Genomic DNA, 27,546 nt, shown 5'->3' with positions numbered 1-27,546 from the left:
ACATCTGCAAGTTCTTGTTTCACATACTGATGAAACCTAGCTTGAAGGATTTTGAGCATTACCTTGCTAGCATGTGAAATGTGTGCAACTGTATGGTAGTCTGAACATTCTTTGACATTGCCTTTCTTTGGGATTGGAATGAAAACTGCCCTTTTCCAGTCCTGTGGCCACTGCTGAGTTTTCCAAATTTTCTGGCATATTGAGTGCTGAATTTTAACAGCAGTATCTTTCAGGATTTGAAATAGCTCAGCTGGAATTCTGTCACCTTTACTAGCTTTGTTCATAGTAACGCTTCCTAAGGCCCACTTGACTTTGCACTCCAGGTTGTCTGGCTCTAGGTGAGTGACCACACCATCACAGTTATCCAGATCATTAAACCTTTTTTTGCATAGTGTATTCTTGCCATCTCTTCTTAATCTCTTCTGCTTTTGTTAGGTCCTTGCCATTTTTGTCCTTTATTGTGCCCATCTTTGCATGAAATCTAAGTACCTTGTTACCTCCAATTTTCTTGAGATCTCTAGTCTTTCCCATTCTGTTGTTTTCCTCTATTTCTTTGCATAGTTCACTTAAGAAGGTTTTCTTATCTCTTCTTGCTATTTTCTGGAATTCTGCATTCAGTTGGGTATATCTTTGCCTCTCACTTCTCTTTTTTTCTCAGCTATTTGTAAGGCCTCCTCAGACAACCACTTTGCCTTCTTGCATTTCTTTTTCTTGGAGATGGTTTTGGTCACCACCTCCTGTACAATGTCACAAACCTCCATCCACAGTTCTTCAGGCACTCTGTCTACCAGATCTAATCCCTTGAATCTATTGGTCACCTCCGCTGTATAATCGTAAGGGATTTGATTTAAATCATACCTGAATGGTCTAGTGGTTTTCCCTACTTTCTTCAATTTGTGCCTGAATTTTGCAATAAGAAGCTCATGATATGAGCCACAGTCAGCCCCAGGTCTTGTTTTTGCTGACTGTATAGAGCTTCTCCATCTTCGCCTACAAAGAATATAATCAATCTGATTTCAGTATTGACCATTTGGTAATGACCACGTGTAGACTTATCTCTTGTTTGTTGGAAGAGGATGTTTGCTATGACCAGTGCTTTCTCTCGGAAAACTCTGTTAGCCTTTGCTGTGCTTCATTTTGTACTCCAAGGCCAAACTGGCCTGTTACTCCAGGTATCTCTTGACTTTTTACTTTTGCATTCCAGTCCTCTATGATGAAAAGGACATCTTTTTTTGGTGTTAATCCTAGAAGGTCTTGTAGGCCTTCATAGAAATACTCAATTGAAGCTTCTTCGGCTTTAGTGGTTGGGGCATAGACTTGGATTACTGTGTTGTTGAATGGTTTGCTCTGGAAATGAACAAGATCATTCTGTCGTCTTTGAGATTGTACTTAAGTACTACTGCATTTCAGACTCTTTTGGTTGACTTTGATTTTTATAGGCCTAAAAATACTCACAGGTACATTTTGTGTAGACTGCACAGACGTTTTTAAAAATGTGAATAACAAAGCTTTCAGACAGAGCTCAATATGGTCCATTTTTCCCCAGTCACCACCACTCCCTACCATCCCACACCTGGCCCTTACTCCTTCATGTTAAGCACCTGCCTGCTCTGTTATAGGTTTGACTTTTGTGGCCCTGGATTAATGACCATGATTATGTCTCCCCCAGAAACCAACACTTCATTTTGCCAGTACTCTATTTTTCATCCTTAGATCCTAGATTTCTCAAAAGAAAAATAAATAAAGAAAGGGGAATAGAGAGTGATGGGGAGACAGACTGAAATTTTACATAGTGTCACTGAGATGGTGACATTTAACAACCTATAAAAAAAGGGAGAGTGTGTGAACCTGGCTGGAGGAAGTGTACTCCAAGTGGAAGGAACAGCAAGAAAGAGCACCTGTGAGGGACAGCCAGTCCTCTGGGCTGGACTGAGGTGAACAAGGGGAAGGGTCCTAGGATAACAAGGTCACCTCAGCGGTGAGGAGAGGAGAGGAGGGCTCACTGCGTGGGGCCCTAGACACCCCTGCAAGGACTCGGCTTATAATCTGAGGAAGATAAGAAACCATGAGAGGACTCTGAGCAGTTGCGTGACATGATCGAATCCACATTGCTTTCAAAGGATGACTCCCGCTGCCAAGTTGACAGTGACCCTTACACAGGCAGGGGTTGAAGCAGGGGGATCAGATGAGATGCGGCTGCCATAAGCTAAGTGAGAAAGATGGTGGCTTGGACCAGGTTGGTGGCAGCGGACATTGTATGAAGTGGTCCAAATCTGGGTATGTTTTGAAGGTGGAGACATAGAAGTTGCTAATGGGTCCATTGTGAGAGTGAACAGAGGAAGTCAAAGTTTTTTGGTCTGAGCAACTGGTAGACCAGAGTTGCCATCAACAAAATAATGAAGTCTGGAAACTCGAGGTTTCCCTTTTCCTCTTGTTTTAGGAGAAAGATATGGAAAGCAGAAGGCATAGGGAGAACAGGTTACATATTAGGAAAAGGAGACTTAAGGAGGAAAAACCATTTATATGAGAAAATGCCTTAGGTAAGACATGGAAGATCTGTGTGACCATAGGATGGTGAAAATAGCCAAAGGGGAATAGGAGTGGTCTTCCTAGAGCAGTAATACCACTCATATACAATATGTTTCACTGCTTTCCCAAGTAGGAGAGTAAAATGACCCTGCTTCTGGGGATATGGAATACCAGATATGTAAAGAAGCAGTATTCCAGAAAGTCCTAACTCCTGTCTACACTATGAACATTTTCTCCCTTCAGGTTTCATAGAATATTATCTGGTGGTAGGAAAATTACAGCTTGCATTTATTCTTTTTATTTTTATTGAAGTGAAGGTCACAACATAAAAACAACCATTTTAACATGAAAAATTCAGTACTATTTAGTACATTCACAGAGCTTTGCAACTTACATCTCTACCTAGTTCCAAAACACTTTCATCACACCAAAAGGAAACCTGATAACTATTGAGCAGACACTCCTCATTCAGCCCTTCCCTCAGCCCCTGGCAACCATCAGTACGATCCCTGTCTCTATGGATTTACCTGTTCTGGATATTTCATATGGAGATAAATAAAATCATATGTTATGTGAGGTTCTGTGACTATCTGCTTTCACTCAGCATGTTTTTGACATTCATCTATGTTGTCATACATCTATAACAATTGAATAATAGTCCATCATGTGAATAAGCCATATTTTTATCTATTCATCCATTTATGGACATTTGGGTTGCTTCTGACTTTTAACTATTGAATTAGTGCTGCTTTGAGCATTTCTGTACAAGTATTTGGATACTTGTTTTCAATTCTTTGGAGTTATATATACCTGAGAATAGAACCTGGATTGTATAGTCATCGTCTGACTTGAGGACCTGTCAAACTGTTTTCTATGGCAGCTATACCATTTTAAAATCCCATCAGCAATGTTCAAGGGTTCCAGTTCCTCCTTACCCTTAACCAAGACTGGTTATCTTCAGATTTTAAAAAATAATAGCCATTCTAGTGGGTGTGAAGTGCTATCTTATTGTGGTAACAATTAATGACATTGAACATATTTTCATGTGCTCGTTGGCCCTTTTTATTTTGCTTGCATGTTTTATGGTATCTTTCATCTAAGATGCTCAGTACTGTCATACCAGAGCTATCAGGAAATAGCTACTGATATTTCAAAGATAAAACCAGTAATTCAGTCCTGCACATCATTTTCCCCCAGTTTTATTGAGATGTAATCGACATACATCATTATATAAGCTTCGGGTATACAGTATATGAATTCGAGTAAACTCTGTGAGTTGGTAATGGACAGCGAGGCCTGGCATGCTGCAGACCATGGGGTCGCAAAGAGTTGGACATGACTGAGCGACTGAACTGACTGATACAGTATAATGGCTTGACTTACAAATGTTGTGAAATGATTACTGCACTGCCTTTAGTTAGCATCCATCATCTCGTATAGATACAACAAAAAGAAAAATTCTTTTCCTTGTGATAAGAATCTTAGGACCTACTCTAACAACTTTCATATATATCATATAGCAGTATTAACTATGGTTACCATGTTGTACATTATATTCCTGGTACTTACTTATAACCAGAAATTTGTATCTTTTAACTCTTCCCTCTGCTTCTCCCTCTCACCACTCCCTGTCTCTGATAGTCACAAATCTGACTCCTTTTTCAATGAGTTTTTTAAAAAAATTAGATTCTGTATATACATGAGGTCATATAGTGCTTGTTTTTTTCTACCTGAACTTACATCATTTAGCATAATGCATTCCAGATTCATCCATGTTGTCACAAATGGGAAGACTGTCTCATTTTTTTGGGTGGCTGAATAATATTCTAGTGTTTGAGTATGTGTGTGTAACTGCTTGTGTATATGTATTCACAGATAAATGGACACTTAGGTTGCTTCCATGTCTTGACTATTATAAATTATCCTGCTTCAAACACAGGGGTGCAGATGTCTTTTCAAGTTAGTGTTTTTGTTTCTTTTTGATACATTCTCAGAAGTGGAATTGTTAGATTGCATGGTAGTTCAGTTTTTAACTTTTTGAGGAATCGCCATATTATTTTTATAGTGCCTGAACCAGTTTACAATCCCACCAACAGTGCACCAAGGTTTCCTTTTCTCTGCATCCTCACCAGCATTTGCTACACTTGTCATTTTGATGATGACCATTCTAAAAGGCATGACATAATATATCGTTGTGGTTTTGATTTGCATTTCCCTAATTATTAGTGATGCTGAACCTAGTTTCATGTAACTGTTGGTCTTTCATGTATCCCCTTTAGAAAAAAAATGTCTTTTGAGCCCTTTTGCCCATTTTCAAATCAAATTATTTGTTCATTTACTATTGAGTTGTATGAGCTCTTCATGTATTTTGGATATTAACTCCTAAATCAGATATAGGTTGGAAATATTTTTCTTCCCATTCCATAGGTTGTTTTTCCATCGTTGTTTGCTTCTTGTTTCCAGGAGCTTTTTAGTTTGGTGTAGTCCCACTCATTTTTGATTTGGTTGCTTGTGCTTTAGGTGTCATATATAGAAAATCATTGCCAAGACTTATGTCAAGAAGCTTTACCCTCCCCACATCACCACCACATTTTCTTCTGGGAGTTTCATGGCTTCAGGTTTTACATTTAAGTTGTTAATCCAATGCAAGTTAATTTTTGTGAGTAGTGGAAGTCCTGGGTGGAAGTTCCATTCTTTCACATGTGAATAGCCAATTTTCTCAGCCCCATTATTGAAAAGTATTTTCTTCACTGAGTATTCTTGCCTCCCATGTCAAATATTATTTGAGTAATATGCTTGGGTGTATTTCTGAGCTCAAGTTTCTGTCCCACTGATTTGTCTGTCTTTATACCAGTACTATCGAAGAAGGCGATAGCAACCCACTCCAGTACTCTTGCCTGGAAAATCCCATGGATGGAGGAGCCTGGTGGGCTGCAGTCCATGGGGTTGCTAAGGGTTGGACATGACTGAGCGACTTCACTTTCACTTTTCACTTTTATGCATTGGAGAAGGAAATGGCAACCCACTCCAGTGTTCTTGCCTGGAGAATCCCAGGGATGGGGGAGCCTGGTGGGCTGCCGTCTATGGGGTTGCACAGAGTCGGACATGACTGAAGCGACTTAGCATACCAGTACTATACTGTTTTGATTATTGTAGTTTTATATACAGTACAGCTTGAAATCATAAAGTGTGTTGCCTCCTGCTTTGTTCTCCTTTCTCGGGATTACTTTGGTATATATTTAGAGTCTTCTGTGGGTCCATATAGGGGCTTCCTTGGTGGCTCAGATGGTTAAGAATCTGCCTGCAATGGAGGAAACCCCGGTTAAATCCCTGGGTCAGGAAGATCCCCTGGAGAAGAAAATGGCAATCTACTCCAGTATTCTTACCTGGAGAATCACATGAACAGAGGAGCCTGGAAGAGTGGTTTTTTCTACTTCTGTAAAAAAAGTTCAATGGAATTATGATAGGGACTGCACTGAATCAAAAAATGGCTCTGATAGTATTGACATTTTAACAATATTAATTGTTCCAATCCATGAACAAGGGATACCTTTTCATTTACTTTGTCTTCTTCAGTTTCCTTAGTCAGTGTCTTATAGTTTTCAGAATAGAGATTTTTCACCTTCTGGCTAAGTTTATTCCTAAATATCTTACTGTTTTTTATGCTGTTGTAAACAGGATCATTTTTTCCAGATAATTTGTTGTTAGTATGTAGGAACACTACTAATTTTTGTATGCTAAATTTGTATGGTGCAACTTCACTGAATTCATTGATTAGTTCTAATAGCCTTTGGTGGAGTCTTTAGGATTTTCTGTGTATAAAAACATGTCACCTGCAAATAGAGATAATTTTACTTCTTCCTTTCCAATTGTGATGCCTTTTATTTATTTTTCTTGCTTGATAGCTCTACCAAGGACTTCTAGTATTGTTCTGAATAGGAACGGTAAGAATGGGCACCCTTGCCTTGTTCATGATCTTGGAGAAAAAGCTTTCAATCGTTCACCATTAAGTAACATTAAGTATGTTAGCCATGGGCTTGTCATATATGGCCTTCATTATGTTGAGGTATGTTCTTTCTATACCTAATCTGTTGAGTTTATATAGTATAAAGAGATGTTGAATTTTGTCAAATGCTTTTTCTTCCCCTATTGAGATGATCATATGATTTTTTCTTTCATTTTGTTAATTTGATGTATCACATTGATTTTCATATGTTGAACCATCCTTGCTATGCCAAGTATAAATCCCATTTGATCACAGTGCATGATTCCTTTAATGTGTTACTGGATTCAGTTTCCTAGTATAAAGAATTTTTGCATCAATATTCATGAGGGATATTGGTCTATAGTTTTCTGACAGTGTCCTTTTTGGCTTTGGTGTCAGGGTAATGAGGGCCTCATAAAATAATACTGGGAGTGTTCCCTTCTCTTTGATTTTTTTAAAAGCGTTAAAAAGGGTTAGTGTTAATTCTTCTTTAAGATTTGCAGGTCTGGTCCTTGGCTTTTCTTTATTGGGATTTTTGATCACCAGTTCAATCTCCTTACTAGTAATCAGTCTGTTCAGACTTTCTATTTCTTGTTTCAGTCTTGGTGGTTTGCATGTTTCTGAGAATTTTTCCATTTTTCTACATTGTCCAGTTTGTTGGCATATACCAATATTTCTTCATGGTAGCCTTTTATGATTCTTTTTATTTATGTGGTATCAATTGCAGAGTTTCTTTTTTTCATTTATAATTTTGTTAATTTGGGTCCTCTATCTTTTTTCCCTTGGTTCCCCAGCTAAGGTTTTGTCAATTCTGTTTATCTTCTCAAAGAACTAACTTAATTTGGTTAATCTTTCCTATTTTCCTGTGCTCTATTTCTGCTCTAATAGTTAGTTTTTACTTTCTGTTGTTAATATTGTGCTCAATTTGACCACCTTTTTCTAGTTCCTTAACCCACAGAGTTAGGTTTTTTTAAATCAGTATTACTTCTTTTCTAACTTGGATTCCTTTCTTTTTTTTCCCTCTTCTGATTGCGATGGCTAGGAATTCCAAAACTATGTTGAATAAAAGTGGCTAGAGTAGACATCCTTGTCCTTTTTTTAAAGATATTTTTCTTAATTTTAGTTTTATTTTTTAACACCAAAGCATTTGTATTGGAGTATAACTGATTAACAATGTTTCAACAGTTTCAGGAGAACAGGGAAGGAACTCAGCCATACATAAACATGTATCCATTCTTCCCCAAGCCCTGCCCCCATCCAGGCTGGCATATAATCCTTATCTTGATCTTAGGGGAAATGATTACTTTTCATTGTTGAGTGTGATGTTGACTATAGGTTTGTCATATATGATCTTTATCATGTTGAGGTATGTTCCCTCTGTTAGCCTTTGCCCTGCTTCATTTTGTACTCCAAGGGCAAATTTGTCTGTTACTCCAGGTATCTCTGGACTTCCTACGTTTGCATTCCAGTCCCCTTTAATGAAAAGGACATCTTTTTCCCCACTGGTCATAGTAAACACCCTCTTCCGACAACACAAGAGAAGACTCTACACATGGACATCACCAGATGATCAATACCGAAATCGAGCGATTATATTCTTTGCAGCCAAAGGTGAAGAAACTCTATACAGTCAGCAAAAACAAGACCAGGAATTGACTGTGGCTCAGATCATGAACTCCTTATTGCCAAATTCACACTTAAATTGAAGAAAGTAGGGAAAACCACTAGACCATTCAGGTATGACTTAAATCAAATCCCTTACAATTATTATACAGTGGAAGTGACAAACAGATTCAAGGGGTTAGTCAGATCTGATAGAGTGCCTGAAGAACTATGGACAGAGGTTCGTGATATAGTACAGGAGGCAGGGATCAAGACCATGCCCAAGAAAAAGAAGTGCAAAAATGCAAAATAGCTGTCTGAGGAGGCCTTACAAATAGCTGAGAAAAGAAGAGAAGTGAAAGGCAAAGGAGAAAAGGAAAGACAGACCTGTTTCAATGCAGAGTTCCAAAGAATAGCAAGGAGAGATATGAAAGCTTTCCTCAGTGATCAGTGCAAAGAAATAGAGGAAAACAATAAAATGGGAAAGACTAGAGATCTCTTCAAGAAAGTTAGAGATACCAAGGGAACATTTCATGCAAAGATGGGCACAATAAAGGACAGAAATGGTATGTACCTAACAGAAGCAGATGATATTAAGAAGAGGTAGCAACAATACACAGAAGAACTATACAAAAGAGATCTTCATGACCCAGATAACCACGATAGTGTGATCACTCACCTAGAGCCAGACATCCTGGAATGTGAAGTCAAGTGGGCCTTAGCATCACTACGAACAAAACTAGTGGAGGTGACGGAATTCCAGTTGAGCTATTTCAAATCCTACAAGATGATGCTGTGAAAGTGCTGCACTCAATATGCCAGCATTTTTGGAAAACTCAGCAGTAGCCACAGGACTGGAAAGGTCAGTTTGCATTCCAATCCCAAAGATAGGCAATGCCAAAGAATGCTCAAACTACTGCACAACTGCACTGATCTCACACGCTAGCAAAGTAATGCTCAAAATTCTCCAAGCCAGGCTTCAACAGTATGTGAACCATGAACTTCCAGATGTTCAAGCTGGTTTTAGAAAAGGCAGAGGAACCAGAGATCAAATTGCCAATATCTTTTGGATCATTGAAAAGGCAAGAGAGTTCCAGAAAAGCATGTACTTCTGCTTTATTGACTACACCAAAGCCTTTGACTGTGTGGATCACAACAAACTGTGAAAAATTCTGAAAGAGATGGGAATACCAGACCACCTGACCTGCCTCCTGAGAAATCTGTATGCAGGTCAAGAAGCAACAGCTAGAACTGGACATGGAACAACAGACTGGTTCCAAATCAGGAAAGTAGTATGTCAAGGCCATATATTGTCATCCTGCTTATTTAACATATGCAGAACATCATGCGAAATGCTGGGCTGGAGGAAGCACAAGCTGGAATCAAGATTGCCTGGAGAATTATCAATAACCTCAGATATGCAGATGACACCACCCTTATGGCAGAAAGTGAAGAGGAACTAAAGAGCCTCTTGATGAAAGTGAAAGAGAAGAGTGAAAAAGTTTGCTTAAAGCTCAATATTCAGAAAACTAAGATCATGGCATCTCGTCCCATCACTTCATGGCAAATAGATGAGGAAACAATGGCAACAGTGAGAGACTTTATTTTTTGGGCTCCAAAATCACTGCAGATGGTGACTGCAGCCATGCAATTAAAAGACTGCTTGCTCCTTGAAAGAAAAGTTATGACCAACCTAAACAGCATATTAAAAGACAGAGACATTATTTACCAACAAAGGTCTGTCTAGTCAAAGCTATGGTTTTTCCAGTAGTCATGTATGGATGTGAGGGTTGAACTATAAAGAAAACTGAGCATTAAAGAATTGATGTTTTTGAACTGTGGTGTTGGAGAAGATTCTTAAGAGTCCCTTGGACTGCAACGAGATCCAACCAGTCCATCCTAGAGGAAATCAGTCCTGAATATTCATTGGGAGGACTGATGCTGAAGCTGAAACTCCAATACTTTGGCCACCTGATGCAAAGAACTGACTCACTGGAAAAGACCCTGATGCTGGGAAAGACTGAAGGTGAGAGGAGAAGAGGATGACAGAGGATGAGATGGTTGGATGGCATCACTGACACTATGGACATGAGTTTAAGCAGGCTCCGGTAGTTGGTGATGGACAGGGAAGCCTGGTGTGCTGCAGTCCATGGGGTCGGAAAAAGTTGGACACAACTGAGTGAGTGACCTGATGTTCCCTCTATGTGTACTTTCTGGAGAGTTTTTGTTTGTTTGTTTGTTTTTTATCATAAATGGGTGTTGAATTTTATTAAAATTTTTTTCTGCATCTATTGAGAAGATCATATGGTTTTTATTCTTCAGTTTGTTGACATATTTATATCACACTAATTGACTTGTAGATACTGAAAAATCTTTGCATCCCTTGGATAAATCTCACTTGACCATGTGTATGATCCTTTTAATGTATTGGTAGATTCAGATTGCTGGCATTTTGTCAAAGACTTTTGTGTCCATGTTCATCAATGATATTGACCTTTGCAATTTTCTTTGCATGTTATCTTTGATTTTGGTGTCAGGGTATAGTGGCCTTAGAGATAGTGGCCTTCCTCTGAAATGTTTTTGGAATGTTTCAGAAAGACAGGTGTTAACTCTTCTTTAAGTGTTCAACAGAATTCACCTGTGAAACCATCTGGTTCTGGACTTTTGTTGGGAGTTTTAAAATCACAGTTTCAATTTTAGTACTGATAATTGGTCTATTTATATTTGCTATTTCTTCTTGAGTCAGTCTTGGGAGATTGTAACTTTCTAAGACCTTATCCATTCTTCCAAGTTGTCCATTTTACTGGCATATAGTTGCTTGTAGTAGTCTTGCTTGTAGGAGTCTCATGATCCTTTGTATTTCTGTAGTGTTCTTTTTCATTTCTAATTTTATTGATTTGGGCCCTCTCCCTTTCTCTTGATGAATCTGAATTGATTTATCAATTAAAAAAAACAGCTTTTAGTTTCATTGATCTTTTCTATTATTTTCTTTGTCTCTATTTTTGCTGTGATATGAGTTCTTCCCTTCTGCTAATTTGTAGTTTTATTTGTTCTTGCCCTAGTTGCTTTGGGTATAAGATTAGGTTGCTTATTTGACATGTTTATTGTTTCCTGAAGTAAGATTGTTATTATAAACTTCCCTCTTATAACTAATTTTGTTGCTCCCCAAAGGTTTTGGATCATTGTGCTTTGTTTTCATTTGTCTCTAGGTATTTATTTATTTCTCTTTGATTTCTTCAGTGATTCACTGCTTGTTTAAGAGCATATTGTTTAGCCTCCACATGTTTATGTTTCACAGTTTTTTACTTGTAGGTGATTTCTAGTTTCATTGCATTTTGCTCGGAAAAGATGCTTGATATGAGTTTTTTTTTAATCTACCAAAGTTCACCTTGTGGCCCAGCATGTGGCCAATCCTGGATGTTCCATGTGCACTCGAGAAGAATGTGATTTCTGCTACTTTTCAATGGAGTGCTCTATAAACATCAATTAAGATAATCTGTTCTAATGTGTCATTTAAGGCCTGTGTTTCCTTATTGATTTTCTGGATGATTTGTCCATTGATGAAAGTGGGGTGTAAAAAGTCAACCACCTGTAAAAGAATGAAACTAGAACACTTTCTAACACCATACACAAAAATAAACTCAAAATGGATTAAAAATCTAAATGTAAGACCAGAAACTATAAAACTCCTAGAGGAAAACATAGGCAGAACACTCTTTGACATAAATTACAGCAAGATCCTCTATGACCCACCTCCCAGAGTAATGGAAATAAAAGCAAAAATAAACAAATGGGACCTAATTAAACTTAAAAACTTTTACACAATGAAGGAAACTATAAGCAAGGTGAAAAGGCAGCCTTCAGAATGGGAGAAAATAATAGCAAATGAAGCAATTGACAAGGAATTAATCTCAAAAATATACAAGCAGCTCAGGCAGCTCAATTCCAGAAAAATAAATGACCCAATCAAAAAGTGGGCCAAAGAACTAAACAGACATTTCTCCAAAGAAGACATACAGATGGCTAACAAACACATGAAAAGATGCTCAACATCACTCATTATCAGAGAAATGCAAATCAAAACCACAATGAGGTACCATCTCACACCGATCAGAATGGCTGCTATCAAAAAGTCTACAAGCAATAAATGCCAGAGAGGGTGTGGAGAAAAGGGAACCCTCTTACACTGTTGGTGGGAATGCAAACTAGTACAGCCACTGTGGAGAACAGTGTGGAGATTCCTGAAAAAACTGGAAATGGAACTGCCATATGACCCAGCAATCCCACTTCTGGGCATACACACCGAGGAAACTAGATCTGAAAGAGACACATGTACCCCAATGTTCATCGCAGCACTGTTTACAATCACTAGGACATGGAAGCAACCTCGATATCCGTCAGCAGACGAATGGATAAGAGAGCTGTGGTAGATATACACAATGGAATATTACTCAGCTATTAAAAAAATGCATTTGAATCAGTTCTAATGAAGTGGATGAAACTGGAGCCTATTATACAGAGTGAAGTAAGCCAGAAAGAAAAACATCAATACAGTACACTGATGCATATATATGGAATTTAGAAAAATGGTAATGATGACACTATATGCAAGACAGCAAAAGAGACACAGATATAAACAACAGACTTTTGAACTCTGTGGGAGAAGGTAAGGGTGGGATGATTTGAGAGAATAGCATTGAAATATGCATATTACCATATGTGAAACAGATCACCAGTCCAAGTTCAATGCATGAAACAGGGCACTCAAAGCTGGTACACTGGGACAACCCTGAGGGATGGATGGGGAGGGAGGTGGGAGGGGGGTTCAGGATGAGGGACACATGTACACCCATGGCTGATTCATGTCAATGTATGGCAAAAACCAGTACAGTATTGTAATTAGCCCCCAATTAAAATAATTTTTTTTAAAAAGTCCCTCACTCTTACTGTGTTACTGTCAATTTCTCCTTTTATAGTTGTCAGTATCTGCCTTATATATTCAGGTGCTCCTATGCTGGGTGCATATATGTTTACAATTGGTGTATATGGTTCTTAGATTCATCCCTTGATCACTATGTAGTGTCCTTCTTTGTCTCTTGTAACAATATTTAAAGTCTATTTTTTCTGATATGAGTATTGCTACTCCAGCTTTCTTTTGATTTCCGTTTGCATGGGATACCTTTTTCTATCCCCTCAGTCTTTGTGTGTCCCGAGATCTCAAGTGCATCTCTCATAGACAACATAAATATGGGTCTTATTTTTGTGTCCCTTCAGGCAGTCTGTGTCTTTTGGTTGGGGCATTTAATCTATTTACATTTAAGGTAATTAGCAATATATATAGTCTTATTGCCATTTTCTTAATTGTTTTGGATTTGTTTTGTTTCGGTCTTTTTTCTTGCCTTCCACTCTTGTTCTCTTGTGATTTGATTGCTAACTTTAGTGTTGTGTTTGGGTTCCTTTTTCTTTTGTGTTTGTAACTATATGGATTTTGGTTTGTGGTTACCATGAGGTTTTGATATAGCATTCTCTATGTAAACAATACTATTTTTAAGTTGTCGGTCTTAATTATTTTATGAATTTCTATATCCTGCATTTGTACTCTCTTCTCATAATTGCTGGTTGTATCACATTTTTGTGCAGATGATTTCTTGCCTGCACTCATAAACATGAGTTTCACTGGTGAGCTTTTCCATCAGTAATTTTCTTGTTTCTCATAGTGGCCTTTCCTTTTCACTTAGAGAAGTTCCTTTAGCATTTGCTGCACAACTGGTCTAGTGGTGTTGAATTCTTTTTGCTTTTGCTAGCTTTGGATTTCTCTGCTGAATCTGAATGAGAGTCTTGCTGGGTAGAGTATTCTTGGTTGTAGGTTCTTCCCTTTCTTCACTGTAAATATATCATGCCACTCTAGCAACCTGCAGAGCTTCTGCAGATATCATCTGATAACCTTATGGGAATTCCCCTGTATGTTATCTGTTACTTTTCCCTTGTTGTTTCAATATATTTTTCTTTGTCTTTAATTTCTGTCAGTTTGATTACTGTGTATCATAGCATGTCCTTCCTTGCATTTATCCTACCTGGGACTCTCTGGCTTCCTGGACTTGGGTGACTATTTTCTTCCCCTTGTTAGGGAAGTTTTCAGCTCTTATCTATTCTGATATTTAGTGTTGTCCCAGAAGTCTCTCAGACTGTCTTCATTTATTTTTCTTTATCCTTTGTCCTGCCACAGTGGTTTCCACCATTCTGTCTTCCAGCTCACTTACCTGTTCTTCTGCCTCAGTTGTTCTGCTATTGATTCCTTCTAGTGTATTTTTCATTTCAGTTATTGTATTGTTCATCTCTTTGTTTTTTAGTTCTTCTAGGTCTTTGTTAAACATTTCTTTCATCTTCTTGATCTGTACCTCCATTCTTTTCTGTGATCTTAGATCATCTTCACTATCATTACTCTGAATTCTTTTTCAGGTGGATTGCCTATCTCCACTTCACTTAGTTGTTGTTCTAGGGTTCTGTCTTGTTCCTTCAACTGGGACATATTCTTCTGCAGTCTCATTTTGTCTAACTTTATGTGATTGAAATTTCCATTATGCAGGCTGCGGAACTGTAGCTCTTGCTTTTGCTTTCTGCACTCTGGTGGATAAGGCTAAGAGGTTTTTGCAGGCTTCCTGATATGCGGGCTCCTTTCCACTATTGGGTGGAGCTGTGTCTTGTCTCTCTGGTCGGTGGGGGCCATACTCAAGAAGACTTTTAGCAGCCTGTCTGCTGATTCATGGGGCTGTGTTCCCACCCTGTTTGTTGTTTGGCCTGAGGCATCCTAGCACTGGATCCTCCAAGCTGTTGCAGGGGGCTGGGTCTTGGGGTGGAAATGGTGGCCTCTGGGAGGGCTCACAACCAATGAGTACTCCCCAGACATGCCGCTATCTTTGTCCCCACAGTGAGCCACAGGCACTCCCCACCTCTGCAGGAGACCCTCTGATACTAGTAGTTGAGTCTGGCCCAGTCTCTCATGAGGTCTCTGCTATTTTCCCCGGGTACTGGTGTACGTGGGACTTTTATAAACCCTCCAAGAATAAAGTTTTTGTTTGCCCCAGTCCTTTAGCATCCCCATTGGCCTTCAAATCCAGATTCTCTAAAGGAATTCTCCTGCTGCTGCCGGAACCCCAAGCTGGGAAACTTGACATGAGGCTCAGGACTTTCACTCCTGTGGGAGTATTTCTGTGGTCAAATTATTTTCCAATTTGTGGGCCACCCATGTGGCAGGCATAGAATTTGATTATTCTGTGACTGCACTCCTCCTAGTGTCTCATTGCCTCTTTGTCTTTGGATATAGGGTATATTTTTTGGTATGCTCCAACATGTTTTGTGTTTTGTCCATGGTTGTTCAGAAGTTAGCTGTGATTTGAGTGTTTTCGTTAAGGAGAGTTGAGCTCCGTCCTTCTATTCTTCCATCTTGTTGGTCAGTTTCTTGTTAGGTTTTATGTAACTGGGTGCACCAATGGTGGGCACATAAATATTTACAACTATTGTATCTTCTTAATGTATTCCATCCCTACCATTTTTAGGTTACGGTCTACTTTGTCTGATATAAGTATTGCTACTCCCGCTTTTTTTTGATTGACATTTCCTTGAAATATCTTTTTCCATCCTTTTTCTCTCAGACTGTGTGTCTTTATGGCTAAAGTGAGTCTCCTGTAAGCAGTGTATCATTGGGTCTTGTTTTTTAATTTGCCATTGTATGTCTTTTGGTTGGATAATGCAGTCCACTTATGTTTAAAGTAGTTATTGTAAAAAAGGGAGACTTACTATTGCCATTTTGTTAACTTATTGCCTGGCTGTTTTGTAAATTCATTGTTCCTTATTTCTTACCCTGCTATCTTTTTATTTTGATGTGGTATCAGCATGCTTTGACTTCTTTATCATGTTCCCTTTGTAATTACTGCAGGTTCCCCATCCCCCCGCCCGTGTGGTTACTGTGAAGCTTACATAAAAATATCTTAAAATTAAGATATCTAGTTTAAGCTAAAAACAACTTAACTTCAATATAGTTCCCAAGCTTCACACTTTTATTTCTCCTCTTCCTTACATTTTAGCTTACTGACATTACAGTTTGCTTATTTTTATATTGTGTAACTAACAAAAGATTATTGTAGTTATGGTTATTTTTACTACATTTGTTTTTTAACTTGTAAACTAGATTTGTAAGTGAATTATGCACCAGCATTACGATATTACACAATCTAACTTGGACTATATTTCTACCATTACCAGTGAGTTTTATACTGCCATCTTATTTTTTTATGATGATAATTAGCATCCTGTTACTTCCACTCAACAGACTCCCTTTAGCATTTCTTGTAAAGCATATCTAATGGTGATGAATTCCCTCAGTTTTTGTTTGGGAAAGCTTCTGAAGAACAGCTTCACCAGGAGTAGCATTTTTGGTTCGCAGTTTCTTTCTTTCAGTATTTTGAATATGTCAACCCATTCTCTTCTGGCCTGAAAAGTTTCTGTTGAAAAATCTGCCATCTTTTGGGAGCTCCCCTGTATTATCATTTTTCTCTTGTTGGTTTTAAAGTTTTTTTTCTTTGACTCTTGATGATTTAATCATAATATGTGTCAGTGTAGTACTTTTCAGTTCAACCTTTTTAGGATCCCTTTGGTCTCTTGTATCTTGAGGTCACCTTCTCTTCCCATGTTTGGGAAGTCTTCAACCATTAGTGCTTTAAATATATTTTCTGTCCTTTTCCTCTTCCATTTCTGGAATTCCTGTAATATGAATACTGTTTCTTTTCATTGTGTCCCATAAATCCTATAGGCTGGCTTCACTTTCATTCTTTTTTCTAGTTGCTTCTCTGATAGGATAATTTCAAATGGCCTATTCTTCTGGGTCACTGATTCTTCTTTTGAAAATCTCTACTGATTTCAATTCAGTTATTTTTCAGCTGTAGGATTTCTGTTTTCTTTTTTTTTTTTTTAATGTTTTCTATTTCTTTGTTGAACTTCTCATTTTGTTCATTCATTGCTTTCCCAATTTTGTTTAATTGTTGTGTATTCTTGTAATTCACAAAACTTCTTTAAGAGCATTATTCTGAATTATTTGTTCATAGATCTCCATTTCTTTAGGGCTATTAGTGCCTTTTTAGTTTCCTTTAGCATTGTCATATTTACCTGATTTTTCAGGATCCTTGATTCCTTACATTGGTATATGTGCATCTGAGTAAGTTACCTCTTCTTCTAGACTTTGCAGATTCACTTTGGATTCATTAATCAGCTCAGTTTGGGTTTCTGGTATCTTCTGGTAACATCCTTGGGCAAATGAGACCTGCTATTAGAGTCTATTATGGGGCTAGGCAACTGTTAAAGCTCTGAGGCTGTCTATGGTGGGGGTGGAGGGGGGTGGTGCTGCCACTGGCTGATAACAGCTGGATAGAATTGCTGCCCAACTGAGGCTGTACTATTGGTTCTGTTGTTGTCTGGATTCTCTGGTCAGGACTAGGTACTAAATTCAGTAGTAAACGGGCTATGGATTCACTCCCCTACCCTGGTAGGGCAGCAGAATGGGACCCAGTGACTATAGGATTCACTGTTTGGGGAATGTTGTAAGCAGGGCTGCTGGATGGCCTACACAGGTTTTTGTGCTCTGGTAAGGCTCCCTCGTCAGGTGGACTATAGGCTATGTTCAGCCATGAATGGGGCTATGAATTGGTTTCCCTGACTAAGCTAATTTAGGCATAGTGGTAAAAGTAGCTCCAAGGCCACTAAGGCTGTCTGTCATCATCAATCAAGTTGACCCAGGCCCTAAGTCCTACAGCCAAACTGGGCCACTTGCTTTGCTCTAAAAGTAATCAGCTTTGCCTGCCTATTTCTCAGCTCCATTGTTGCTGCGTAATGCAGCTTCCAGGTATTCCCACCAGCCCTTCCTGTCAGATGGAGCTAATAACTCAGCTCCTCCCTGGGCTGGACTGGGAGGGCCCATTTTAGGTAACTTCCAAATTTCCCCAAACAGACTTTCTCTTTGGAAGGGGCTGGGATCTAGAATCCACAGTGGGTGGAGCTATGGCTCAGTTCTTCTCCCTGGATGTGAATAGACCAGACTCCAGGGCTCTCCTAGCTCTCCTCTGAGGACTGAAATCAGGCAGTCCTGCACCCTACTGAGTTCCCTGGTCAGGTGCACCACCAACTTGGTTCTGCAGATGAGCAAAGCCACTGTTTGGGACTAGTACTTGGCTCTGCAGGTATGAATTTGGTCAGCCAAGATCTGAGTGCTGACTGTTGGAAGTCCCTCCGTGCCCCCTTCTCCCTCATAGATTCCTAGTGGTTGAGCCCTACTAAGTCCCCAGTGATACTATGGGATGGGGACTAGTACTTGGCTCTGCAGGTATGAATTTGGTCAGCCAAGATCTGAGTGCTGACTGTTGGAAGTCCCTCCATGCCCCCTTCTCCCTCATAGATTCCTAGTGGTTGAGCCCTACTAAGTCCCCAGTGATACTATGGGATGAAATCCACAATAAGGGCTCCTATAAAGGGACCCACAATGCAAGGAAGTAGCTGGATGTAACCCCAAGCTCTCTTTTCCCACTGGGGTGATCTCTCAGTCTGATGTTGTGCCAGCTTCAGGGAGAGGCAATGTGGTCAACATAGCTGTTCCTCTTACCCTTTGAATGCAGGGTATCTTGGTCTCTGGTGCAGGAGGGTACTTCAACCTCACTCCCATGTTTTAGGATTTTCTCCATTGGTGTCTCATTCATGAGTGGTTGTTAGTAGTTGTTCTTGTGAGGTGGAGTAAAGTTAGGAACAACCAATGTTGGCATCTTGGTGACATCATTTCCTGCACATCTTGAAGAGAGGGAAATCCTGAAATGTACCCATTAAAAGCATATGTCCATGCTCAATAGCTCAGTTGTTAATCCTATGGAACCTGCCTGCCAGGCTCCTCTGTCCGTGGAATATTCCAGGCAAAAATACTGGAGTGGGTTGCCATTTCCTCCTCCAGGGGATCTTCCCAACCCAGGAATAAACCCACACCTCATGTTATCACCTGCATTAGCAAGCAGATTCTTTACCACTGCGCCACCTGGGAAGCCCAAAAGCAGGCTTACAGTTACCTAATGTATTTGGCTCCCAACTTGGTATTATACTGTAGATCCATCTTGGGAACATTTCTTTGATTCTTCCTTCCCCACTAAGAACCCAGTACTCAAAATCAGGAGAGCTGGCCTTAGGCCTGATAGTAGGTAACTGGATTTCCCATCTATAAAATGAAGCGTTGAGAAATACCTCTCCCCCAGTAAATTTTAAGAAATAATATTCATACCTTTTGACCAAGTAATTTTCCTTTCAGACATCTATCAAATGAACTGACACAAAAGGGGAGAAATGTAAACAAGAGGCTGTATATGTAATGATAGCTCACGGAATTTTTTTTTCACGACTGCAAAGCAGTCTAAATGTTTTGTTGTTCAGTTGCTCAGTCGTGTCCAACTCTGCAACCTCATGGACTGCAGCACGCCAGGCTTCCCTGTCCTTCACCATCTCCTGGAGCTTGCTCAAACTCATGTCCATTGAGTTGGTAATGCCATCCAACCATCTCATCCTCTATCGTCCCCTTCTCCTCCTGCCTTCAGTTTTTCCCAGCATCAGGGTCTTTTCCAATGAGCCAGCTCTTCGCATCAGGTAGCCAGAGTATTGGAGCTTCAGCTTCAGCATCAGTCCTTCCAATGAATATTCAGGATTGATTTCCTTTAGGATGGACTGGTTTGAGCTCCTTGCCGACCAAGGGACTCTCAAGAGTCCTCCAATACCACAGTTCAAAAGCATCAGTTCTTTGGCACTCAGCTTTCTTTATGGCCCAGCCCTCACACCCATACATGACTACTGGAAAAAGCATAGCTTTGGCTTGATGGACATTTGTTGGCAAAGCAATGTCTCTGCTTTTTAATATGCTGTCTAGGTTTGTCATAGCTTTTCTTCCAAGAAGCGAGCGTCTTTTAATTTCATGGCTGCAGTCATCATCTACAGTGATTTTGAAGCCCAAACATAAAGTTAGCCACTGTTTGCACATCTATTTGCCATGAAGTGATGGGACCGGATGCCATGATCTTCGTTTTCTGAATGTTGAGTTTTAAGCCAGCTTTTTCACTCTCCTCTTTCACCTTCATCAAGAGGCTCTTTAGTTTCTCTTCACTTTCTGCCATAAGGGTGGTATCATCTGCATATCTGAGGTTATTGATATTTCTCCTGGCAATCTTGATTGTAACTATTATTATTGGGCAACTATTAACAGTTCATATTAACTATTAATAGTTAACTATTAATATTAACTTATTAATCATATTAGGCAACTATTATTGTATTAACTAAACAGAATATTTGGCAACCATTATAATTACCAGTAGGAGTTTATGTCAACATAGAAAATGTCTAAAGGAGCTCGATGTAAATTTGTTCATACAAATATGATTGCAATTACATGAAATGAGAAACCACAAAATTGTGCCTAAAATGAAGACAAAAAAATACATAACATAATAAAAGATGCTATTGGATAGTAGACTCTAATTTTACTATAATACTGTACTGGATGACAGTATTGACTTCCAAAAGACAATACTCAAAATTATAATAGTGATTTCTTGTCATTTTGTCCTTGCAAATGTGACCAAAATTGGAGGCTTTTCAGATGATAATTGCACATGTAAATGTTGTAAATATTGCCAACCATTTGAGGCATTTTGGTTATTTTGGGTTTAACATGTTGACCTTAAGAATTTCTAGTATAGGATCTATTCCTAAAATGACTTTGTTAAAAATCAGGATTCTACAGGACAATTTCTGGATTCCCTCTCATTCAGTAATTAGTTTGGGTTTGTTTCCATTACAGATCTTTGTGGAGAAAGAAAACCTGAAATTTAAAATTAAGAACACTATGTCTCTTTACAGGTGTTCCATTGCCCAAAGAAGATGTTTCTGCCCCCTTGATCTCCAGCTCACCAGTGAAGGAACCCCATGAGTATGAAGAGGCATCAAGTGAAGAGGAAGATAAAATAAAAGAAGAACCCTTGACAATCTCTGAACTGGCATACAACCCAAGTGCCAGCCTGCTCCCTACCCCGGTTGATGATGATGAGATTGACATGCTCTTTGACTGTCCATCTAGGCTGGAGTTGGAAAGAGAAGACACAGATTCATTTGAGGAACTGGAAGCAGATGAAAATGCCTTTTTAATGGCAGAAGAAGAGGAGATGAAGGAGGCTCGCCAAGCTTTGTCATGGAGCTATGACATTCTGAGTGGCACTATTCGGGTGAACCCACTGGTCAAGAGTTTTTCCCGGCTCCTTGTGGTGGGCCTGGGGCTGCTGCTCTTTGTATTTCCCCTGCTCCTCCTCCTTTTGGAGTCAGGTATTGATCTCTCCTTCTTATGTGAAATCCGCCAGACGCCTGAGTTTGAGCAGTTTCACTATGAATACTACTGTCCTCTCAAGGAGTGGGTGGCTGGCAAAGTCAACCTCGTACTTTACATGTTGGGTTGCTCATAAAGCTCATTTCTCATATGACTAAGGGCTATATTCAATACTAGTGATTTGGTTTTGTTTTTTTTTTTCCAGCAAATGCCTGGTTCTGAATGGTCATGGGACCATCAATAGGTGTTCTTACTCATAACTGATTATTCAGAGCTTTAAGTTAGCTTTCCATAATTCACTGCAAGTAAGTTTAAATCAAACACAGTTATTTTAGTTATAGGTCAGGAAGATGACCTCTAAATAACCAAAAATATGTTTATTTTTTATTATAGTACAGACATACTCTTTATCTATTATAATACATTGAGCGGAATAAATTCTTTTTTTTTTTAATAGCACCATTACAAGCTATAAGGTTCAGAATCAGAGTTTTAGTAAAAACCCAAGGGAAAGTTTTTTGAATATAATCCTTAGTGAGAACAATGTCCTCTAACCAATGCCTATACAACTAAATTTATGCTGGGCTTTTGTTTTCGTTTTTTTAAAATATTTTTATGTGTTCAAAATATTTTGGTAAATTTTTAGCAAAAAAAAAAAAAAAAAAGGAGCTTCCTGGAGTTATTTAAGTGTACAGATTGTAAGACTAATGCACAAAGGGTATGTCAGGAATTTTTAATGTCTTGGCACTGGTTTGTTTTTTAAAATATTTTTGACTGAACAATCACATAATTGTTATTATCTGCATATGAGATAGAAAAATAGGTAGAAAAACACTGTAGAAAATAAGCTCCTGAAACGGATGATGGAACTGGAGGAAGTAGAAATTGAGAGCATCAAGAGGACACAGGGTGGTCCATTTTTCAAAATATTTGGACAAGATGATGTTACTTTCATTTGCATTCTGTCCATATATGTTGGCTGAGGCAATGGAATGTTTTTAAAAGAAAGTGAAACTTTTAAAGGAAAATAGTTAGAGGAGATGCTAGTTAATTGTGTATTATTGTACATTAACCCAAGAGTGGAAGCAGATGGGAATTGGACAAATGGCAAGTAGCAAAACGAGTTCTGATGAGACTGATAGGCAAGTGGTGGTAGACAAATGATCTACTTTATGAAAGTGATGGTGATGCAAGGTACTGGATGATATAAAGAACAGCATACTCGCTGTCCAAGTGGACATGAATATGTCTAAAAGTGGATCTAAATAAAAGTGGAGAAACTTGAAGGCACATTTTTTGATCCCTCATGCCATTCATTGAGATTCTGTGGAAGAAGCTTTAAAAGAATTCTATATATGTGTGAAAGAGAAAAAGAGTCAGAAAGAATATGAGGAGAATGATCTTGGCTTTTTGATAAATGCCTATGATCTTCCTCTGTGGTGGTCATTATACTCTTTCCCTTTCCTGGTTTCCTTAGGATCTTAACTCATTCATAATTGGGGCTCTCATTAAGAAACTGGAGGGGATTCATTAGATAATATACCATTTCAGCTTGGATGAAGTAGTGAAATGACCCCCTAACTAGATAGTAAGTGGGACAAATGCTCTTGTACCTTCCTTCACACCACTGAATCCATGACAGAAAGAAAGGCTCTGAAGCCTTCCATGCAGAGTACATACCAATACTGTGAAAGAGAGTACAGTACAGAGCTTAGGGCACAGAGCATAGTGATTTTTCCATAAAATGTAAATGAAGACATGAAATGTGTTCATGGGATGGGCTATCTATAATCTCTCCTAACTTCAGCTCTATGATTAGTATAATTTCCAAAATGGCCATTCCAGTTCTACTCATTCGTGGAGCCCTGAGTGCTTTATTAGACATTTAATTTTGTAAATAAATTTTTAAAAGTCAGCTCATGAAGACTTCAGTTGAGCAAACTATACTATAATTTGCTATTCAGTTTACAGGGTGGTCTTTCTCATGTGCATTGGGTGACTGATTTTTCTTTTAAATAAAGAATATTTGATACCTGAAATTTGATACCAATATAGAAATATATTTTCTGTAGGTTATTTGGAAAGTTTGCAAATGATCACGTTTGAAATTGAAGTGGTTTCCCCCCTTGTTTATGACTTAAAAGTCATATCTTCTGACACGAGGATGTGCCAGTATAGTCTGCAGAAAATTAGTTCCCTCTTCTAATCATGCTTAATCTCATTTTCTTTGAAGTTCTAACCATAACAAATCATCCAGCCCTTGCCCTTTTACATTAATATTAAATAACATTTTAAAATTATAGAATATATTATGCGTCATAAACACTGAAAAGTGCTGACAGGATAAATATCACACATAGTCTAGCCAAGTGGATTTATACTAAGGAGTAATGACTATATAATTTTAACATTTCCAGCTAACATCTCTTAGGCAAAAACTTCACTGTTGAATAGAAATATTTTTAAGTGAAGGATCTGACAGGATAAGGTCTGCTGAATTTAAACAACAGCTACCAAAAGTAAAACTCAGATCCTGAAATGCCATTTTGTCAGGACAGATCAGTCTTTTAGAAATACTCGCTTTTCTTAGAAAACAGTCACCAGTTGCCTGAATCAAAGAGGAGAAGACTGCTTCCAAAGATAAAGGATATATAATATAGTAAGTTACAGAATTGAAAGCAAGTGTGTGAGTATATGTATATTCCATATTATTGGTATATACATGTTTATATATGAATATATGTATATATGTGTGTTTGTATACACACAACTGATATGCCCTTCATACACAGATGTTTTTATTTATCCCCAACTGAGGAATTTGTGACATGGTATTATTCATTTTCACTCTCTGATAACATAGTGGATAAAACCCACAGTCTCAAAGGTTTCAATTTTCCATGAAAACTACTGTGTGTACATTTGTGGTTTTATATACACACATATGGCAAATACATATACACACACAATCTTTAGTGCTAATGCAAGTTGGATATGAAAAAAATGTAGGTGAAGTATTGTGTATTTCTGTCTGTGCTTGGAACATACTGTAAAATGTTATGTATCTGGAACATATTTTGTGGTTTGTCTAATATAAAGACAACTCTGGGAAGAAGTCAAAATGATTGATTTCACTGAAAAACTAGAGATTTGGGGGCCACGTTACCTATGGTTGGAGCCTTATCTTTGTACAGTGAAATTTGCATTTCTGTGTCAACATCCAGATTGTTTTATATGTTAATATGGTGGCAGGAATCCCTAATAAAAATACTCTGGGGAAAAAATGTTTCTGCAATCATTCAGTCTTATTCAAAGTAAAGTTGTACAAATAGCCTGTTGGAAACTACAGAAAGGTACCATCTGGTGCCATGAAATGAGGTCACCCTTGAATGGTGATACTATGAAAAGAATGGCTAATGGATGGGATTAACACTTTGCAGAAGTCACCCATGCTAAAAGGCAAAATATTGAATGCACTGGAAATGCATCCAAATATGGAAGACAGTTATAGTCAGTGGCATCAAGATAGAAATAGAAAAGCATCAAGATAGAAATAGAAAAGCACGGGGAAAAACAGAAAAGGGGTTTTCTATGTGACAGGTAGGAGGGAGGACTTCAGAGGGGTAGCAGTATGTCCTTACTTCCTGTGCCAGAGAGAGCTACGTCAGACTCGACTCTGCAAGACGTGCCATTAAACATGTAGCGGTTCACAGGCCCTGGAAGAATTTTCCTATTCTACCCCTGTCTTCCCTGCATGCATGACCTAAAAGACCCTCTTGCTTTGGCTTGGCACAAAGCTAATGATTTCACACCTGACAGTTAGATCAGAAGGTGTCAGTTACTCTGAATGCAGTCAAAGGGACTCTCTTTACTCCAGGAACACCATGGGTGTCCAGCTGAATTACACCCTAGCTATGTGGCCTAGTGGGTTGTTTTTTTTTTTTTTTTTCAGTTTTATCAAGATATAATTGATACATACCAGTATATAATTTTAGGTAGGTAATGCTTTGATATGTGTATATATTGCAAACTGATTACCACCATAAGTTTAGTCACTGTTCATCACCTCACAGAGTTAATTTGTTTTCCCTTGTGATAGGAACGTTTAAGATTGCAGACTCTCTTAGTAACTTGCAGATATACAACACAGAACCATAACTAGAATCACCAAGCTGTACATTATATCCCCAGGACTTATTTATAACTAGACATTTGTACCTTTTGACCCCCTTCATCCATTTCACCCATCCAGAGGTTAGGGGTAAGTGAAGTCTGCCCAGTTCATTCCTCAGCAGTCCTCAGGGGTCCGAGGACCAGAGCACAGCAAAGAAAAGGAGTTTGGTGGTCAGTGTTCAGGTGTGAGATGCTAGGAGTCAGTCCCGAATCCACCAGCTCTAGCCAGCACCTGTGTTTGCACTGTGGCTGCCGACTGGGAGGCTCATACAAAATAGCCTCTGGCCAATTGTTCACTGAGCAGTCCAGGTTCCTAAGCCAGCCTTACCTCTTGGGAGAAACCTTTTTCCTTATTCGTACATCCCTTGCTCAGCCAATCAAGGCAAAGATCTCCTAACTACAGTACAGCATGAAAGGAAAGTACTGGGGAGAAGCTCCCACCGGGGTGACCTCAGTTGGGATGGTTGTGGTTGATGAACTTGAGACTCTTGGGACCACCTTTCTCTACTGGGTGGAGATAATGTGCTAAAGGACCCTGCTTACTTGTCCTCCTGCTTCTTCTCTCTCTCTCTCTCTTTCTCTTGGACCTGCTTTGGGGCTTCCAGTCTACCTGCAGTAAACAAACCCAGCGGGACCTGCCCGTGGTGAGCCCACCCAGGACTCAGCTCTCCACGTTCCAGCCTCGGTCTGCAGCGGGGTGGGTAAGTTTGGTGAGCCCCACCCAATGGGCTCAGCTGTCATCACTTCAGAGAAGATGGAAAAAACCTCACTTGGGCCTCAGATCCCAGCTGTGTTCTTCAATTCGTCAATAAAGCTGATTTTAATCCTCTTCTGGCCATTGTGTATATTGTCTATGGAGAAGTGGGGTGGGCGCTGGGGAGTGGTTCAGGCTCCCTGTCACCTCCAGTGTTGCAAGCAAGGCAGGAGCCGAGGAGGCTGCTCCTGGCTGAACCTCACACATCAGAGGATGTCTGCCACTGATATGGGCCCTGACAGCCCTTAGAGTTGGGTGAGGAAACTTGGGACATAGGACAGTATGTCTCCGACAGGCTCCATTCCAAAAGCCCATTTGTAAGTCCAATTGGTTCATAAGTTCACAAAGTTAGCCTAGGTACCCAACTAATACAATCAGCTATATAGTACTGAATTGTAAGAGGTTTATAATACTTTTCACACAAATAATACATTAAAAAAACAAAAACTTAAGCAGACATTTTTAACAGTCCAGTACCTTGAAGAGTACAGGAGTACAACACAACAGCGGGCACACAGGGGCTGGCCTCAAGTGAACAGGCAAGAAGGGTTACTGGCAGGAGGAGGTGAGAGATGGCAGAGCTGAAGGACCGTTAGCAATAGGAGGGCAAGCTGCAATTTCACTCATGCCTGACGTTGATGGAACAGATTCTGGTTCCTTGCTGGATTCAATTCTGCCTGTCCTCTTGAAAAAACAAGCCAGTGATATCTGGCTCGTAGCTCTGTTTTCCTCATCATAGATGACACAGTAGTGCTGGATTGCATTCTGAACGGCTGCTGCAGCCTTCATGTACCATTCTAAGTTCAGGTCCTGTACCTTAAAAACTAACAATGCCTCCTCAAATAGAGAAAATCCCCTTGCCATTTCCTGCATCATGAACCTCTTCAGTTCTTCAGTTATTCCTTCCTCTTGTCTCTCTTCGTCCTTTCTCAGGGCCTCCAATTCCTGATGTTTCTTGCCAGTACCAGCTACATCACCACTGCTTTTATGCTTGCTTCCAAACATCCTGGACTTTATATAAAGATACTGTACTCTGTAAAGCACACAAAAGTACAACCACCTTAGAGGATGCATGCATATGACAATGTACGCCAGACACGTGAACTAACT

At 39.2% G+C, this 27,546-nt stretch overlaps 1 protein-coding gene across 4 annotated transcripts in view; it reads left to right on the top strand.

Annotated features, from left to right (window-relative positions):
- The window catches only part of FRMD3 (FERM domain containing 3), a 329,394-nt gene extending 302,883 nt beyond the window's left edge, over positions 1-26,511 (top strand). For 3 of the 4 annotated variants that reach the window (XM_043453216.1, XM_043453218.1, XM_043453219.1), the window contains one exon: positions 21,050-24,795. In XM_043453216.1, the coding sequence (XP_043309151.1) occupies positions 21,050-21,645 (596 nt within the window). In that variant the 3' untranslated portion in view covers positions 21,646-24,795. Of the gene's footprint in view, positions 1-21,049; positions 24,796-26,287 lie in introns of those variants that run through there. The other variant, XM_043453217.1, reaches the window with a different exon arrangement.
- Positions 26,512-27,546: the final 1,035 nt, after the last annotated feature.

This window comes from Cervus canadensis, chromosome 30 (assembly GCF_019320065.1).
Source record: "Cervus canadensis isolate Bull #8, Minnesota chromosome 30, ASM1932006v1, whole genome shotgun sequence".
NCBI classification, from domain to species: domain Eukaryota; kingdom Metazoa; phylum Chordata; class Mammalia; order Artiodactyla; family Cervidae; genus Cervus; species Cervus canadensis.
This window is presented reverse-complemented; position numbering and strand designations above follow the sequence as displayed.